General features: G+C 38.4%; 2 protein-coding genes across 5 annotated transcripts in view; one reads left to right on the top strand and one right to left on the bottom strand.

Annotated features, from left to right (window-relative positions):
• FAM149B1 (family with sequence similarity 149 member B1) overlaps positions 1-11,389 on the bottom strand; it is a 50,030-nt gene extending 38,641 nt beyond the window's left edge. Inside the window, exons 1-3 of one of the 3 annotated variants that reach the window (XM_055535632.1) lie at positions 11,204-11,389; positions 5,914-6,018; positions 4,837-4,966 (exon numbers count right to left, since the gene is read on the bottom strand). In XM_055535632.1, coding sequence (XP_055391607.1) covers positions 4,837-4,966; positions 5,914-6,018; positions 11,204-11,250 — 282 coding nt within the window. In that variant the 5' untranslated portion in view covers positions 11,251-11,389. Of the gene's footprint in view, positions 1-4,836; positions 4,967-5,913; positions 6,019-11,203 lie in introns of those variants that run through there. The other 2 variants (XM_055535642.1, XM_055535651.1) reach the window with 2 other exon arrangements.
• Positions 11,390-11,533: 144 nt separating this feature from the next.
• ECD (ecdysoneless cell cycle regulator) overlaps positions 11,534-17,873 on the top strand; it is a 28,744-nt gene continuing 22,404 nt past the window's right edge. Inside the window, exons 1-3 of one of the 2 annotated variants that reach the window (XM_055535617.1) lie at positions 11,534-11,700; positions 13,419-13,624; positions 17,007-17,124. In XM_055535617.1, coding sequence (XP_055391592.1) covers positions 13,420-13,624; positions 17,007-17,124 — 323 coding nt within the window. In that variant the 5' untranslated portion in view covers positions 11,534-11,700; position 13,419. Of the gene's footprint in view, positions 11,701-13,415; positions 13,625-17,006; positions 17,125-17,873 lie in introns of both variants that reach the window. The other variant, XM_055535609.1, reaches the window with a different exon arrangement.

Here is a 17,873-nt window from a genome sequence, read left to right as displayed (position 1 = left end):
AAAATAGGAATCCTTGAGTCTATACTGATGTAAACCATAAACTGAAAGTTAGAGGAGGAACAGGATAGTAGCTACATAATTTCAATGTACCTCCCCATAAAATACTTGTAAATGCAAAGGAAAGTCATATTAAGTGATTAAAGTGAACAACATCAATAATGGGAACTACGTGCCACCTAATAGAATGAAATGAGAAAAGCAAGCTCATTTCTTGGGTATCACAGATTGAAGAACTAGTCCAGATTGAGGGAGACTACAGAGACATGACAATGTGATATAAGGTTTTGCTATGAAGAATATTATTGGGACAACTAATGAAACTTTAATGGAATCTGTGTATTAGATGGTAGCAGTGTTAATTTCCTGAATTTGATGCTTGCCCTTTAGTTACATAGAGTGTCCTTGTTTGAAGGAAATACACACTAAAATGTTTGGTCCAAGTATCATGTCAGTAACTTACTCTCAAACCATTCAGGAAAAAAACAGTTGGTCTTCCATATCCATGGGTTTGTAAATGTAAAACCCATTTACATTGTATTAGGTATTTTAAATAATCTAGAGAGGATTTAAAGTGTATGGAAGGATGTGCGTAGGTAATATGCAAATACTGTGCCATTTTATATAAGAGACTTGAGCATCCATGGATTTTGGTATTCATGGCGGGGGGGTCCTAGAATCAGTCCCTTATGGATATCAAGGTACGAATGTTCTTTTTACTGTACTTGTAACTTTTCTGTAAGTTGGAGGTTGTTTCAAGTTATTAAGAAAACACAGTATGCAGTAATAGCAACTGATCACAAAAATTGAATTTCATTAATTAAGATACAACCTTACTAACAAAATAATGGATTTCAAAGGAATAACCTACTCTGACATACATGTGAAATCTGCAATGAAATGTTTGTGTAATTCAAGGAAAATATCAATATTATTTACACACTAATCAGGAACCTTGAACAAAATCACAATTATAGGTATAAATTTCAAAGAGAAATGTATTCTTCAAAATATTAAACATAAAGTTTTTATATCACCCAGCAATTTCACTCCTAAGGGATATACCTAAGAATATTCAAAACATGTCCACAGAAAAACTCATACACAAATGTTCATAGTAGCATCATAATAGCAACAAAGTGAAGCAACCCAAATGTCCATCATCTGATGGATAAACAAAATTGGTATATCAATGCAATGAAATTATATTCATCAGTAAAAAAGAAGTACTGGCATATGCTATAACATGGATAAAACCTGGATATATGCTAGATGAAATAAGCCAGATATAATAGGTGGCACAGTATATGCTTCATTTATATGAAATATCAGAACAGGCAAATACATAAAGACAGAAAGCATATTAGTAGTTGCCAGGGGCAAGGTGAAGAGAGAAGTGGAGAGTAATGGAGACTGGGTTTCTTTTTGGGATGATGAAAATGTTCTGGAATTAGGATAGTTTACACAACAGTGAATATACTAAAAAACGCTTGTTTACTTTAAAAGAATGAATTTTATGTAGGTGATTATGATAGTAAAAAAGGTAAAAATAATCCAAAGTCTAATCTAGTGTTAAACAGATAAGAAATCTATTAAAATATTTAAATGAAATATCAGAAGTTTTAAACACGTGACAAAGAATATAAATTTCTGCCAGAAGTCAATATTAGCCTACAACTCAGTTCCCTTAAAAAAGATGAACTCTATACCTATATACTAGCAAAAATAGATTAAAAATACAATTTTTCATATACCATGCAAAGTACCTAGGAATAGATTTTCAACAAATGTACATTACTTTTATGGATAAAATTATAAAAATGTATTAAAAGACATTAAAGAAATGGATATTAAATGGATAGATTTATATATCAAATTCATGATTAGGAGAATTCACTATCATAAAGATAGCAGTCCTCTCCAAATTGACCTATGCAATTTAATAATCAGATTCTAACATACATGAAAAAGACTGGCCAATACAATTATGAACAGTGTAGTAAGACTTCCCTATCATATATTATAGATTATTGTAAAGCTATAGTTTCATTAAAGTCAGTTGTAGTAACATGATTTTAGAATAGAACAGTTTAGATAGCCCAGGAACAAACCCCTTTATATTTTGAAATTTAATCTATAACAGAGATAACAGCAAATCAACAAGAAAAGGATGCAACAAGGATCAGGAAGATCCTCTGGAGAAGGGAATGGCTACCCACTCCAGTATTCTTGCCTGGAGAATTCCCTGGACAGAGGCACCTGGAGGGCTACAGTCCATGTGGTCACAAGAGTCAGACACAACTGAGCGACTAACACTTTCATGCTACTACTTTCACATGGAAGAAGCTGGAAATGTGTATGTGCATTTTTAGTGATCACAATGACCAGAGGTTGCTACAGGTATTTAATAGGCAGAGATGATGAATACTAAACATCCTGCTATATATATGGGACATTTCTGTATAGCTATATCCAAAATGCCAAAAATGCCCTTGCTTAGAAATTCTGAACTAGTCAGTAAATGGTGCTGAAACAATTCATTATCCACACAGAAAAATTAAAATTATGTTCCTTCTATATGAATGTACAAAAAAACCATTCCGGGGATTAAAGACCTAAGTGTGGAAGAATTTGTGAAAGTTACAAAAGCCACTTATCAGGAAAAGATATTTGCAATACATTTAACAAAGAATTAGTGTATTAAACATGAACTGCACTTAGTTACTACTAACAAAAACAGTAATAGTGGCTTAAACAAAAGTTTATTTTTCTCTCATAAAAAAATTAATCTACAGGTAGGCATTAAAAGCTGATATGGTACCTCAGCTGATACGGTAGCTCCATGGCTATTAAGGATTCAGTTTCTTCTATCATTTCCATTCTCAGTGATGCTTTATGGTTCAAAATGGCTGTTTTTACCTTTAGCCATAGGTCCATGTTCCAGGCAGGAATTAGGAGAAAGGGGATAAATGGAAAAAATGACATTCCAGAAAGCCCATCTCCTGACTTATTGTACAATTCATTAGCTACCTCTACCTGTAACAGCAGTTGTTAAGTTTTCAACTGGGTACAATGCCAAAAGTTCTGTAGTTCTATAGGGTGAAGGGACACAATACAGCTTCCTAAGAGTCTCTGTTAAAAGTATTTAGAGTAGGGGTCAGCAAATTATGACCAGTGGGATAAATCCAGCCCACAACCTGTTTTCTAATAACATTTTATTGGACTTCTGTCATGCCCATTTATTTATACACTGCCTATGGCTGCCTTCTCAGTGAGCACTGAGGGCCCTGACAGTCTGTAAAACCTGAAATATTTACTCTTTAGTCCTTAAGAGAAAAAATATACCTTCCTTGTAGCTCAGCTTGTAAAGAATCCACCTGCAATGTGGGAGACCCTGGTTCAATCCCTGGGTTGGGAAGATCCCCTGGAGAAGGGAAAGGCTACCCACTCCAGTATTCTGGCCTGGAGAATTCCATAGACTGTATAGTCCATGAGGTCGCAAAGAGTGGACACAACTGAGAGACTTTCACTTTCACCACAATTAATCTAAAAGATAAAGAACTCCTACTAATTAATATGAAAATGATAAATTAAAAAATAAGTGAGTATGAAACATAAATAGGCAATTCACAGACTACAAATATATGCAATATCATGTATGAACTGTCCAAAGAATTCTAAGCAAAAGTAGCCAGATATAACTATTAATACATACTATAGGATTCCATTTCTATGAAGGGCAAGAAGAAGAAAACCTGGTGATAGAGATCAGAATAGTGGCTATCTTCAGGACTGGGAGAGGGCATCGAGGAGCCTTGTGGGAGCTGACTGTCTATATCTTGGTCGGTGTACTGTTTTCATACACACACGCGTGCGCGCATGCACACCCAATACATAAGTTATGCAATTTTCTATAGGTGTATAATTTTTTTTTTTCCTCATCAACCCCACTGCATCAGATACCCTTTAAAAAAAAACTAAGGGACTTCCCTGACAGTCCAGTCATTAAGACTTTGCCTTTCAATGCTGGGGGTATGGGTTTTGGGGAGCTAAGATCCCACATGCCTTGTGGCCAAAAAAACCAAAATATTAAACAGAATAAAAATACCTATTGCATCAAGGTGATAAACATGCATATAATTTGTCTTTTAAATTTTCTTTGAAGGTTGCTGGTCTTAAATACAATGGGAGATAGTCATGAATGAATAAATAAATCTCATCACAACACTCAGTTAATTAATAATAGCTGAAAAACATCTTAGGTAAATACCTTTAATCTTTTTTTCTAGTATATATAAGCAAAAATATATGTAAAATAAAATTAGAACCACACTACACATGTTGTTTTTAATGGGCTTTTTTTCATTTAACAATATATTGTAAACATTTTCCGAGTCTATATGGCTTAGTAGTAACTTTCAAAAACATTTTAAACAACAAGGTAATATTAGTAGTGGAGAGACACATTAGTGGACTGAGCACAGCAAAATAGATCCAGGGTCCAGATCTATACTGACCTGCAGCTGTTTAAGCCAAACACTAAGCATCTTTAAGGATCAACTACTCAAAAGATTGATGCCTTCTTTACAGCTATTTTAAGGGGTAAATAAACAAAGTAGGAGGGACTTTCCCGGCGGTCCAGTGGTTAAGACTCCACACTTCCACTGTTTGATTCTTTGTTGGGGAATTAAGATCCTGCATACCACATGGCGTGGCCAAATAAAATAAAATAAAAAATGTAGGAGAGGGAAGGCATGAAATATACTGACCAAACTGACAAATCCTAACTCCCAGAACAGTCACACAAGCGCTCCATTAGACCAATAACATAAAACTCACACCATATCCCCAGGAGAAGTCCGAGCTGCCCTCAGTAGAGATCCCTGTGCTTGTATAACTTGGAAAAGCAGACGTTGAATTTCCAGTGTCAGCTGATGTAAAAGGTGATTCTTGTGTGATGTCAGATTCACTAAATGCACAAGTGGGAAGGAAAAGAGAAAACAGAAAAGTTCTTATATTTCCTCAAGTTTCTGTAGCATTAACTACTCAGCAATCTTTTAGGTGATAGGCATTTGTACAAATACATCCAGAGAGACAAAAATAAATGAAGAATTTGAAATGTAAGCATCACAGTAAGGTCTGACCTAATTCCTACAGAATTGATGGCAGCCATTCTAAATAATTGTAGTCTTAGTTTACAATTAATATTTTTTAACACTTCACTTATAACATCTGCCCTCAAGAAACTGAAGACATTTCAGAAATACTAGGAATAGTATGTGAACTTGTATGCCACTTTTAGTTTACTAAGCACTTTCACAGATATTAACTGCATTTTATCCTCACAATAATCTGGTGATGTAAAACTCACCAGTACATCTAGTGATGAACTTTAAGACAAAAACTCTTGAAATTTAGTACTAGATTTTGAAACAAGGTTTTATGACTATAATTTTTGTATGATACCACAATTGCTTTTCAGAACCCTCTGTGAAGTTACCATCTCCTCTGTCCTATTTCTTAAAATAATAATTGCAGCTAATATTTACTCTGCATTTACTATATTTTATCTCATTTATATTCACTACACCCTTGAAGGGATACTATTACCAGGTAAATAACTTGCCCAATACTATTCAGCTAATAGGTGGCAAAACCAAGATTAAAAATCAGGTCTGTTTGGATTCCTCCTGAGTTTCTGCTTTTAACTACCTCATAATACTATTTTTCAAAGATTACAAAAATAAGTATGTTTCCACTAGTTGTTCCAGAATGGAAGTTGAATGGTATTGAAAAATGTGACAAAAATTCTTTTGTTTCATTAGTACAAGGCTTGATACCAATCCTAAGGCAAAAAGCCCAAAACTTTTGCCATTATCAAGTGCAATAAGCAAACAGTACACTTGGTGTCATTACCTTTGGGAACTTAGGTCTTTTTCATGGCTGTCATTGGTAGAGGAAATTTCATCCAGTTGCTCAGGAAGAGGATGATGATTAAGAGCATGTTTTGTTATTCTTTTCCTGTGAAATGGAAAAAGTTGTATTTTTTGTAAAGAAAAAAATATATACTTTTCAGTAACATGATCTACAAGTTATGTCACCTACTTCTTGCTGTTCAGGAACTATCCAATGCAATAGCCATTAGCCACTAGGAGTTAAAATGTGGTCAGCTGGAAATGCTGCTGCTGCTGCTGCTGCTGCTAAGTCACTTCAGTCATGTCCAACTCTGTGCGACCCCAGAGACGGCAGCCCACCAGGCTCCGCCGTCCCTGAGATTCTCCAGGCAAGAACACTGGAGTGGGTTGCCATTTCCTTCTCCAATGCATGAAAGTGAAAAGTGAAAGTGAAGTCGCTCAGTAAAACACACAGGATTTTGAAGTCTTAGTACAAGAATGTACCACTAATTATTTCATTTTGGTTACATGTTAAATTGATAATATTCCGGATATACAGGGGTTAAACAAAATATATTAAAACTTATTTCACTGCAAATTGAAAACATAATAAGGTATAAAACATACTTATTAGAACAGCTAAGATAAAATACAGTGATAACACTAAATGCAGGTGAAGATATGGAGAAACTGGATTTCTCATACACTGCTGGTAGGAATGTAAAATGGTACCACCACTCTAGAATAATTTCACAGTTTCTTATAAAACTAAATGCATGCATTTATCATAAGACCTACCCATTGCACTCTTGGGTATTTAATCCCAGAGAAATGAAAATTTATGTTCACACAAAATCTGTACACAAACATTCAGAGCAGCTTTATTTATAATTGGAAAAAAATTAGAAGAACTGAAATGTCCTTGCACAGGGGAATAATTAAACTTTGGTATCTCTACACACACAGTGGAATATGATTTAGCAATAAAAAGGAGTGAACTGATACATGCAACAACTTGGATGGATTGCAAAGGCAACATACTTACTGAAAAAAGCCAATCTCTAAAGGTTACATATACTATATGATTCTGTTTATATTACAGTCACAAATGAGAAAAATAGAGAGGTGAAGAAAAGATTAGTGGTTCCAGGGTATGGAGAAAGGAATGGAAGTGACTAAAAAGGGGTATATAAGGATGTTCCTTGGTGGTGATAGAACAGCGCTGTATCTTGATTGCACTGGTGGTTTAATAAATATATAAATGAGACCAAATTGCATAGAACTATGTATTCATATACATACACAAAAGAGTGGATATAAAAATTGATGAAAACTGAGTAAGGTTTGCAGTCTGCTTAACAGTACTGTATGTCAGTTTCATGGCTTTGAAAGCTACATAAGTTGTCATCATTGGGGGAATCTGAGTGAAGGGTTCATGGGACTCTATGCACTATTTTTGTAACTTCCTGTAAGTCCATAGTTACTTTAAAAGATTAAAAAGTTAATTTCACCTGTTTCTACTATTTTTTAATGTATCTGAAAATTTTAAGTTATGTGTTTTGTATTATATTTCTATTGAACCGTGCTGTTCTAGAGAGTTCAACATGTGCGTTAGAATAAACTATGAAAAAAGTGAAAGTGTTGTTTCAGTTGTGTCTGACTCTTCATAACCCTATAGACTGTAGCCGGTCAGGCTCCTCTGTCCATGGATTCTCCAGGCAAGAATACTGGAGTGGGTAGCCACTCCCTTCTCCAGGGGATCTTCCTGACCCAGGGGTCGAACCTGGGTCTCCCACACTGCAAGTAGATTCTTTACCATCTGAGCCACTAGGGAAGCCTCAGAATAAACTATGGGGTCAATAATTGTATGTTCCAGTCCTAATCATCTATAGTAGACTTTCTTTCCCCACAAAATCCTATAGTCAAATAACGTGATAGGTTAAACAAAGTTACACAGGTTTCTTTACAACAGGTTTTCCCAGGGCTTTTAATATGCAAATATGTATTATAAATGTAATACTCTTGTTTCACAAGAAAGGAAAGTGAGGCACTGAAGGATTAAGTAACTTGCTTAAGGTCATATGGCTAGTAAGTGATGGAGCCAGGATTCAAATCCAAATAGTCTGAGGCTGCTCAGAGCAGATGAATAGTTTGAGATTTTAATAAATTGTACCATTTTTGTATATAAAGACCTACTCAGCAGAGCTTGTACTTAAAATTATTTCTCAAATGGTGGAGCTGAATTAGTGGAGAGCTTTTTTCTTCTCTCATTCAATGATCTTATAACCAAAAGCTTGTCTTTGAAACAGTGGTGGTGATCAGAAATGTGGATTCCAGTGATGAAATAGAAACTTAAGACATATTTTAGTCTGTCAGAGAAATTTGGTTATGAAGTAACAATCAGATAATACCAAAGATATATTAACTTTGATCATAGATTTATGGTTATTAAATAAGAAAATGTATATAATTTTTAGATATGCATAATGAAGCATATGGGGTGAAATGATAATGTCTGGGGTTTTCCAATATTTCACAGATGACAGGCTGAAAAATATACAGATGAAATATGAAGCAAATACATTAAAATTTTGATAACTGTTTTAATGTAGGTGATGGGTAGGTCATTATATTATTCACTATACAGTTATGCTTGAGATTTATCGTTTTAAAAATGTTAAGCTGTATGCTTATGCCAAAATCTTTTTAATATCTATAATTTGGAACTATTAGAAAACTAAAGTTAGTTCTTCAAAGCAAATTATCATTATAACACCAAAAGGGAAAAGTACCTTTAATATACTGTTATTTAAACGCATATAATCTTCATTATTGTCATTATTCACACTATTCTGACACTTCTAGAGAATCATCTTTTGGGAGAGTTATCTTTAGGGAGTATGAAATCAACAATAGAGAACAAGTAACATAACCAAGTGGTTCAGTGGTAAAGAATCTGCTTGCCAAGGCAGAGAAAGCAGGTTTGATCCCTGGGTCAGGAAGATCCCCCGGAGAAGAAAATGGCAACCCACTCCAGTATTCTTGCCTGGGACATCCCATGTTCAGAGGAGCCTGGTGGGCTACAGTCCATGGGGTCGCAAAAGAGTCAGAAGACTAAACAACAATATCATAACCATTCTGGGTCAATAATTCCGGTCCAATAAATGTAATCAACAATTTTTTTCCATAAATGATACTTTTTTCACTCTCATAATGGTCAGAATTAATTATAAAAGCAGGTTTTTGGCTAAGCCCTGCTCCCTAGATTGGGAAATGACTTTCTTCTTCCTAGTTCCTAAAGTTTAACTGAGTTGCTTCTGTGTTCTATCCTATTATTTAATAGATAACAAGCTTCTGAAAGGCAAGGAAAGATCATAGACTGATTTTCTTTGTATGGCTATTGTACCAAATAGAGGTGGGAAGGGACAAGGAAATTACCACCTACTGAGGACCTACTATGTGTCAAGTTCTATGTCATCACTTTTAGATAAGGTCTTAGCCTATATTGCAGAAGTGAAAGCTCAAAAATTTAGTAATTTGCCTACAATTAATAAGGCTAGAAGAGTCTAAACACAAACCCAGATGTAACTGAAAATACCATGCCTGTTATTACTCTGTATGCTGCTGCTGCTGCTGCGTCGCTTCAGTCGTGTCTGACTCTGTGCAATCCCATAGACGGCAGCCCACCAGGCTTCCCCGTCCCTGGGATTCTCCAAGCAAGAACACTGGAGTGGGTTGCCATTTCCTTCTCCAATGCATGAAAGTGAAAAGTGAAAGTGAAGTCACTCAGTCGTGTCCGACTCTAGCGACCCCATGGACTGCAGCCCACCAGGCTCCCCCGTCCATGGGATCTTCCAGGCAAAAGTACTGGAGTGGGGCGCCATTGCCCTCTCCGATTACTCTGTATAGGTAATAGTTAATAAATGTATGGTTGTTAAAATTACACAGTTCCGTGGAAGAAAAAAAATTGGTATTTGGGGTTGAAAAGCCCAAGCTCAAAACCTATTGGTTATATAATCTTAAGATATGTACCTTTCTTATATTTCATCTGCTGAAAAACTTAAGATAATCATACTCATCTTACAGAGTGGTAACAAGAATGAAGATGTGAAAGTATTTTTGAAAGTATAGTCAAAGTGAAATCGCTCAGTCGTTTCCGACTCTTTGCGACCCCATGGACTGTAGCCTACCAAGCTCCTCCATCCATGGGATTTTCCAGGCAAGAGTACTGGAGTGGGTTGCCACTTCCTTTGTATCTTCCTGACCCAGGGATCCAACCCAGGTCTCCCTCATTGTAAGCAAGACGCTTTACCGTCTGAGCCACCAGGGTAGTCTAAAGTATTAACAAATGTATGACATTATCATTACTTCCTAAATTACAACATTTCACTAGGGGTGGGAGGTGGGTCTTTAAGCCAGAAATATTTGCTCTCTGGGCTTCCCTGGTGGCTCAGATGGTAAAGAACCTGCCTGCAATATGGGAAACCCAGGTTCCATCCCTGCATCGGGAAGATCTCTTGGAGGAGGGCATGGCAACCCACTCCAGTATTCTTGCCTGGAAAAATCCCATGGACCGAGGAGCCTCTATGGTGATCCAGAGGGTATCTAAGAGTTGGAAAAGACTGAAGTGACTTAGCACACAGCACACTTGCTCTCTGAAGTCTCAAAAGCAAAACTGATTCTCAAGGATTCTGACACTAAGTTGCAGAGGTGGGGAGGCAGTTATGTGTAATGGTTATGACCACAAGCTTCAAAATCAGACAACAGGTTTATATTTCAGTTCCACCACCTTCTGGCCGTGTGATCTCTGGCATGCTACAACCTTTAAACCTGAGATCTTTATCTGTGCAAAATAATAATAGTTCCTATCTGGTATCCTTATTGATAAGAGTTGTGAGCTAATGCATATAAGTAGCTTTGCATTTCGGTTGGCACCAGACGTATTCAACTTTCTTGTAGCATTCAGCTATTAACAGCTTCACTAGTTGTCAATGGCCATTGACACTGGGGCATGAGACACGTGGAAACTACAAAATGCCTTAGGAAACCCAAGTCCCTAAGCTCAAGAAGTGCAGGCCAAACAGACCAAGTTTCTGGGACAGCACAAGTAACATGCTCTTATTAGCTGGAGAAGGAAACAGAAGGGCCAACGTCCGGCAAAGCTGGTAGGAGAAAATTACAAAGATTTTCTTTCCCCTCACACTGAGAAAGGTAAAAGGAGCAAGGGACTGGGCAGGAAGGGTCCCCAGCGCGCCTGCGACCCTCCTCGGCACCCCCCGGCCCGGGCTGGAGTAGCTGAGCAGTTCACTCACAACTCCAAGTTCTGTGGCACCGCCTTCCTAGTGTATCTGGAGGTCATCCTCCTCTTCCTCCTCAGCCTCGGCGGGGGCGGACAAGCCAGGGTGGGGGCCTCCAAGCCTGGCCCTCGCGCCCGCTCCGGCTCGGCCCCCTCCCGCCACCTTCCGGCCCCGTCACGCCCCGTTTCCTAGACTCCAGTTCGCCACTTTCCCAGGGTCCCCACCTCCCTAGTCTTCCGGCTTGCCTGTGGGGGCGGAAGTGACGATATCACAGGAGCACTCGCCTAATGTTTCCGCCGACGTGCATCGGGACGACGGCCCGGGGTTCCGAGGCTGAGTCGTTTCTGACTTTCGGAGTTTCCTCTGGTTCTGGTTCCAGACGAACGTGTGGACTCATCCTGGGCCAGGCTGTGTCTACTGCTGGCAGTTCCCCACCAGCTCACTAGGTAGGAGAGACGACTGAGGAAAGGTGCTGCAACAAAGACTTGCCGAAGAGGCCCAGGCCCAGAACCGTAAGCGGAATTTGCTTCATTTTGTTGGGTGAAGGAGAGAGCGTAGTCTGAGTAAAGAGCCCCTAGACTCCAAGCCAGGCCTCTGGTGCTTGGTTGCTCCTCTTGCTATGCTCCCAGTTTTCTCATATATACAGTGTGGAGTTAGCCTGCGTGGTCTCAAAAGTCCCTTCTAGCCCTGTCTCTAGAGGACTTCCCTGGTGCCTCAGACTGTAAAGCGTCTGCCTACAATGCTGGAGACCCGAGTTCAATCCCTGGATTAGGAAGATCTCCTGGGAAGGAAATGGCAACCCACTCCAGTATTCTTGCCTGGAAAATCCCATGGACGGAGGAGCCTACAGTTCATGCGGTTGCAAAGAATCGGACACGACTGAAAGACTTCACTTCAGCCCTGTCACGAAATTCTTCATAATAAGGCTTTCCTGGTGGCTCAGATAGTAAAGAATCTGTCTGCAGTGGGGTAGACCCGGGTTCGATCCCTGGATCGGGAAGATCCCCTGGAGAAGGAAATGGCGACCCACTCCAGTATTCTTGCCTGGAGAATCCCATGAATTCCCAATCCATAGGGTCGCAAAGAATCGGACACGACTGAAGCGACTTAGCACTCAGGCACTTGGGTTAAAAGGCCAAATGATAATTTGGACGGTCTGCAGTGAAAGAATGTCTGGATAGAAGATGCAAGTTCCTTTGGACCTCATTTTACTAATCCGTTAGAAAAACAAGTCTGAAAATCGAATTGCAGCCGTGAAGTGGACGATCCAGCGCAGTTTTTTCTTTTACCAAGCCTCTGCTGCTGCTGCTGCGTCGCTTCAGTCGTGTCCGACTCTGTGCGACCCCATAGACGGCAGCCCACTAGGCTCTCCATCCATGGGATTTTCCAGCAAGAGTACTGGAGTGGGTTGCCGTTGCCTTCTCAGTACCAAGCCTCTCCTGGCAACAGTAGTGAACTAGTACTTTTGTATGTAAGCAAAACCTTTAGAAAATAGTTATTCACCACCTCCTAATATCCCAGAGCTATACCCTCTGAAACCTGAAAAGGGGGGAAATTTAGAACAGATAGTTGTAAGATCAAGAGCCATGGGCAGATTATTTGGGGGTGAAATGATAGGAATGAATGTTTTGTAGTTTTGAATTCCTCTATCCCACACAATGGGAAAGACTTAAATTCTGCAGAGGAAGGGAGATTGTGCTTAAGAACATTTAAATATTAAAAATTTAACTAGGGAAGGATTATAGAGATGATAGGTAACAGTCTCATTCTACAATTAAGGGAAAAGCCACAGAAAGAGAAAATGAAATGCCCAGAACACAACTGGGACTTTCGGCAGACCTGGGACTTTTGATAGTGTTTCAAAAGATGTTATTGCAGTGTTTCCAAACGTGTGTTATACGCACCACTGATAATGCAAGGGCAAACCTTTTTTATTTTATTCTTAATGCTTATTTATTAGTTTGGGAATGTGGTATTGGATTTCCATTTATTGTATATTAAAAATTCTTTTAATATAAGTATAAAACTGTCATTAAAAGAATATTAAATAAGTGTTACCATAGTTGGTATGTGGTCAATGCAAAAATCATGATGATGGTATGTGAATCATTGAATTTGGGGAAACAATGTTAATGGAATTGCCTAGCATAGTTCAGGGACTAGGATATTACTTCTACATTATTCTATATGGTTTATATTATTGAAACTTTAAATGTAACTTTCAAAGAAGAATGGAGGAAAATATGAAGTTTGCTACAGTGGAAGACACAGTAGAGTATCGCCTGTTCCTGATACCAGATAAACCAGGGGACCCAGAAGAACACAGAGAGATCCTTCAAAAGTACATTGAGAGGATAATGACCCAGTTTGCACCTATGCTGGTCCCCTATATTTGGCAGAATCAGCCTTTCAATCTCAAATATAAACCTGGGAAAGGTAAGGTTCTTTTGCTTATTTTGCTTTGATACATGTGACTCTTGATGTCATTCTGACACCAGTGATGTGTAATAGTCCACAGTTCATTCAGTGTTGTCAGGAGATTTATATCCTGAACTTTTATGGTATTTGCTGAAATTCAGTTAAGCTCTTGAACTTAAAAATTTTTTTTAAAAATTCATGTTGATGAAAGCTTTCTAACAGTCATTATCTTAGGAACTAATATATACTCAACATTATCAAGCCATGGCTTTTCTTTGAAACTTTACTATGCCATCATATATCTAGGTACCTACACTAAACAGGTCCAGGCTGGCTTCTTTAACCATAGTTCTTTCAGCTGTTCCTCTGTATTCCTCGGTCTTGATGGTGTGCTTACTAGGCTGCCTTCTTTCAAATAGTTGTTTTGCTAAGGGTCTAAGAGTGGCTCTGCTTGGCTTATAAAGAGAAATGATTGAGCTAAGTAAGCACTCTTTTCCACACAGAAGCATTTTGACATTCCTTCCCTGCTTCCCTGTATTGTCAGTGCTTGAGGCCTGACCTGTGGCCAAATAATGGCACTTTGTCATCTCATTTCTTATAACTTTACTAAAGTGAGTCATGGATAACTTACCAAGGCTCTACTCAGGCAACAACAACCTCTGTGGGGTCTTATTTCATATCAGGAGCCTAACATCTGGTGATTCCTTCATTCGGGCTCATTTTAGTGCTTCTCTGTTACCTTTTGGCTGCTGCTGCTGCTGCTAAGTTGCTTCAGTCGTGTCCGACTCTGTGCAATCCCAGAGACGGCAGCCCACCAGGCTCCCCCGTCCCTGGGATTCTCCAGGCAAGAACGCTGGAGTGGGTTGTCATTTCCTTCTCCAATGCATGAAAATGAAAAGTGAAAGTGAAGTCCCTCAGTCGTGTCCAGTTCTTAGCAGCCCCATGGACTGCAGCCCACCAGGCTCCTCCGTCCATGGGATTTTCCAGGCAAGAGTACTGGAGTGGGGTGCCATTGCCTTCTCCTACCTTTTGGCTAGCAGTTGCCAAATGTAAAACATTAATTTTATTGAATGCCTTATCACTGATATGTATGATACTTATTGGCAAGAACACTGTCCCATTAGCATAACACAGCCAAAACTAATTCCCTATCTTTTTTCTCGAAAATAATTTTTACACAGTGTTTTCTTGTCTTGCTTAATGGTATTACTATCCACCTAGTAGTCAAGCTTGTTAGTAATTCAAAATCATCCTCAAATCCTCACTTCACCATGTTCCACAGCACTAAATCCTACTGTTATTACCCCTGAAATCTGACCCTTTCTCACATCTGTTTGGCTACAGTCTGGGCCCTCTTCATCTGGAAGACTACTGAGGCCCCCTAACTAATCTCTCTGGTCCCAATGTCTCCAGTTCCTGACGGTATTGACAGTTACCTTTGTAAAACGAATCTGATCATGTCACTCTCCTAACACCGTGCAACTGTTCTGCATTGCTTCTGGATGAAATTAAAATTGAAGTTTTAATATGTAAAGTGAAAGGACTATACAGTCCATGGAATTCTCCAGGCCAGAGAATTCTCCAGTGGGTAGCCTTTCCCTTTTCCCGAGGATATTCCCAACCCAGGGATTGAACCCAGGTCTCCCTCATTGCAGGAGGATTCTTTACTAGCTGAGCCACAAGGGAAGCCCGTAATATGTAAGGTAGGTAAAAATGAAGGCACTCTAACTGGAGCTTCTCTAGCTGAAGAAGCCTGGCGGTCTGGAGCAGGGAGAGGAGCTGATGGGCAGTTTGTCCCACTTGTGTGGCGCTTTTTTTGCCATGGCAACTCTTGAGACACTCCGCAGCATGCTTGTTTGACCTTCATTCTGTTAATATGGTATATTACGTTAGTTGGTGTTCCTGTGTCAAATCACCCTTGCATTCTAGGAATAAATCTCACTTGGTCATGGTGTACAATCCTTTTAACATGTTGTTGAATTAGTTTGCAAGTGTTTTGTTGGCTCATGCTGGCCTCATAAAATAAGTTTGGGAATGTTTCCTCCTCCTCAGTGTTTGTTTGTTTTTTTTAATGTTAATTCTTCTTTAAATGTTTGGTAGAGTTTTCCAGTGAAGTCATCTAGTCCTGGGCTTTTCTTTGTTGAGAAGTTTCTGATTATTAATTCACTTTCCTTACTTTAATAGATATGTACAGGTTTTCTTCTTCTGTGTGTTCCAGTCTTGATAAGTTGTATATTTCCAGGAATTTATGCATTTCTTCTAAGTTATCCAGTTTGTTGGTATACAGTTGTTCATTCTGTTTTCTTATAATTCTTATTTCTGTGGCATAGGTTGTGATATTCCCTCTTTCATTTCTGATTTTAGCTATTTGAGTCAGTTTTACTTAATCTAATGTTTTGTCAATTTTGTTGATCTTTTAAACAAACCAACTCAGTTTAGTTGATTTTTTAAAATATTGTTTTCCTATTCTTTATTTCATTGATCTCTGCTCTAATCTTCATTATTTCCCTCCTCTAGCTTGGAGTTTAGTTCTTTTTCTAGTTCCTTAAGGTATAAAGCTACGTTGTTGACCTGAGATCTTTTATGACTGTAAAGTACCTCCTAGCACTGCTTTCTCTGTACCCCATATGTTTGGTTTGTTGTCTTGGTTTTCATTGAAAGTGTTAAAGTGAAAGTGTTAGTTGGTCAGCTGTGTGTCTGACTCATTGCAACCCCATGGACTGTAACCTGCCAGGCTCCTCTTCCATGGAATTCTCTGGGTAAGAATACTGGAGTGGGTTGCCATTTCCTCCTCCAGAGGATCTTCCCCACCCAGAAATTGAACCTGGGTCTCCCGCATTGTGGGTAGATTGTTTACTGTCTAAGCCACCAGGGAAGCCCTGGTTTTCATTAGTCTCCCAATATTTTATAATTCCCCTTATGACTTCTTCTTTGACCCATTGGCTATCTGAGTATATTATTTAAGTTCTACATGTTTTTGGATAATGCACTTGTTTGAAAATTTCTGCTAATACTCCTAGAACACACAATCATCTGTCATGCTGCTGTGCCTTTACACATGCACGTGTTCTCTCTTTCTGGAAAGCCTACTGTGGTCATTCCTCCAGAGGCGCATAGCTCAGATATCACATACTTTATGACCACGTAGCCCTCAGTGTATACCTCTGTTCATCATCTTGTTTTGTGATTGGTTGTCTATCTCCTGTTGTCCAGACTCTAAGCTCTTCAAGAGTAAGCTTCTTATATCTTGTTCAGGATTGCAACCCCAGCTCCCAGTATATGGCCATACTCCTGGAGCATAGCCAGTCAATAACAGTTTTTTTAATTGAATGATTGCTTGTACTTTTATTTGAACGGATAAATTTATTTGATTATATCATTGCTTTTCTCTTGTTTTTAGGAGATGTTCCTGCTCATATATTTGGCATGACAAAGTTTGGGGATAACATTGAGGATGAATGGTTTATTGTTTATATAGTGAAGCAAATTACAAAAGAATTTCCAGAGTTAGTAGCAAGGTATTACAGTTTTATTAATAATTCTTAAACAAGTATCACATTAATGCATATGTATGGAATCTAGGAAAATGGCACTGATGAAGCTATAGAGAACAGACTTGTGGCTAAAGTGGGGGAAGGTGAGGATGGGATGAATTGAGACAGTAGCATTGACATATATGCACTATTATATATAAGATAGATAGATAGTGGGAAGTTGCTGTATAACATAGGGAACCCAGCCTCGTGCTCTGTGATGGCCTAGAGGGATGGGGTAAGGGAAAGGGAGGGGGGCTCAAGAGGGAGGGAAATGTGTGTGTGTATATATATATATATATATACACACACACATACATACACACACACACACATATGTATATGTAATTATGACTGATTTGTGTTGTACTGCACAAACCAACAAAACATTGTAAAGCAGTTTTCCCCAATTAAAAAATAAAAATTAAAAAAATTAAAGAAGCCAGCTTTACCAAAAAATAGTAATTCTTAAGGAATTCTATTATTGAAAATGACTACATTTTTATCCATTTAGTAATATTTTTTTCTGTAGCTGGTGGAAATTGTACAGATTTGAGATGTAGATTTTAAATGTGATTTCTATGTTTTCTTCCTTTTTGCTGGTGACTTCCTTTTCTTAAAGAAGAATTAAAGTATCATCTGAGAATTTAACTTCCAAAAAATTTCACACAAAACCTGCTTAGCTTAGGTTTTCTCTTATTTTTTTTTATTCTTGTTATGAAAGAACAAATACA

The sequence above is a fragment of the Bubalus kerabau genome, chromosome 1 (assembly GCF_029407905.1).
Source record: "Bubalus kerabau isolate K-KA32 ecotype Philippines breed swamp buffalo chromosome 1, PCC_UOA_SB_1v2, whole genome shotgun sequence".
In the NCBI taxonomy this organism is placed as follows: domain Eukaryota; kingdom Metazoa; phylum Chordata; class Mammalia; order Artiodactyla; family Bovidae; genus Bubalus; species Bubalus kerabau.
This window is presented reverse-complemented; position numbering and strand designations above follow the sequence as displayed.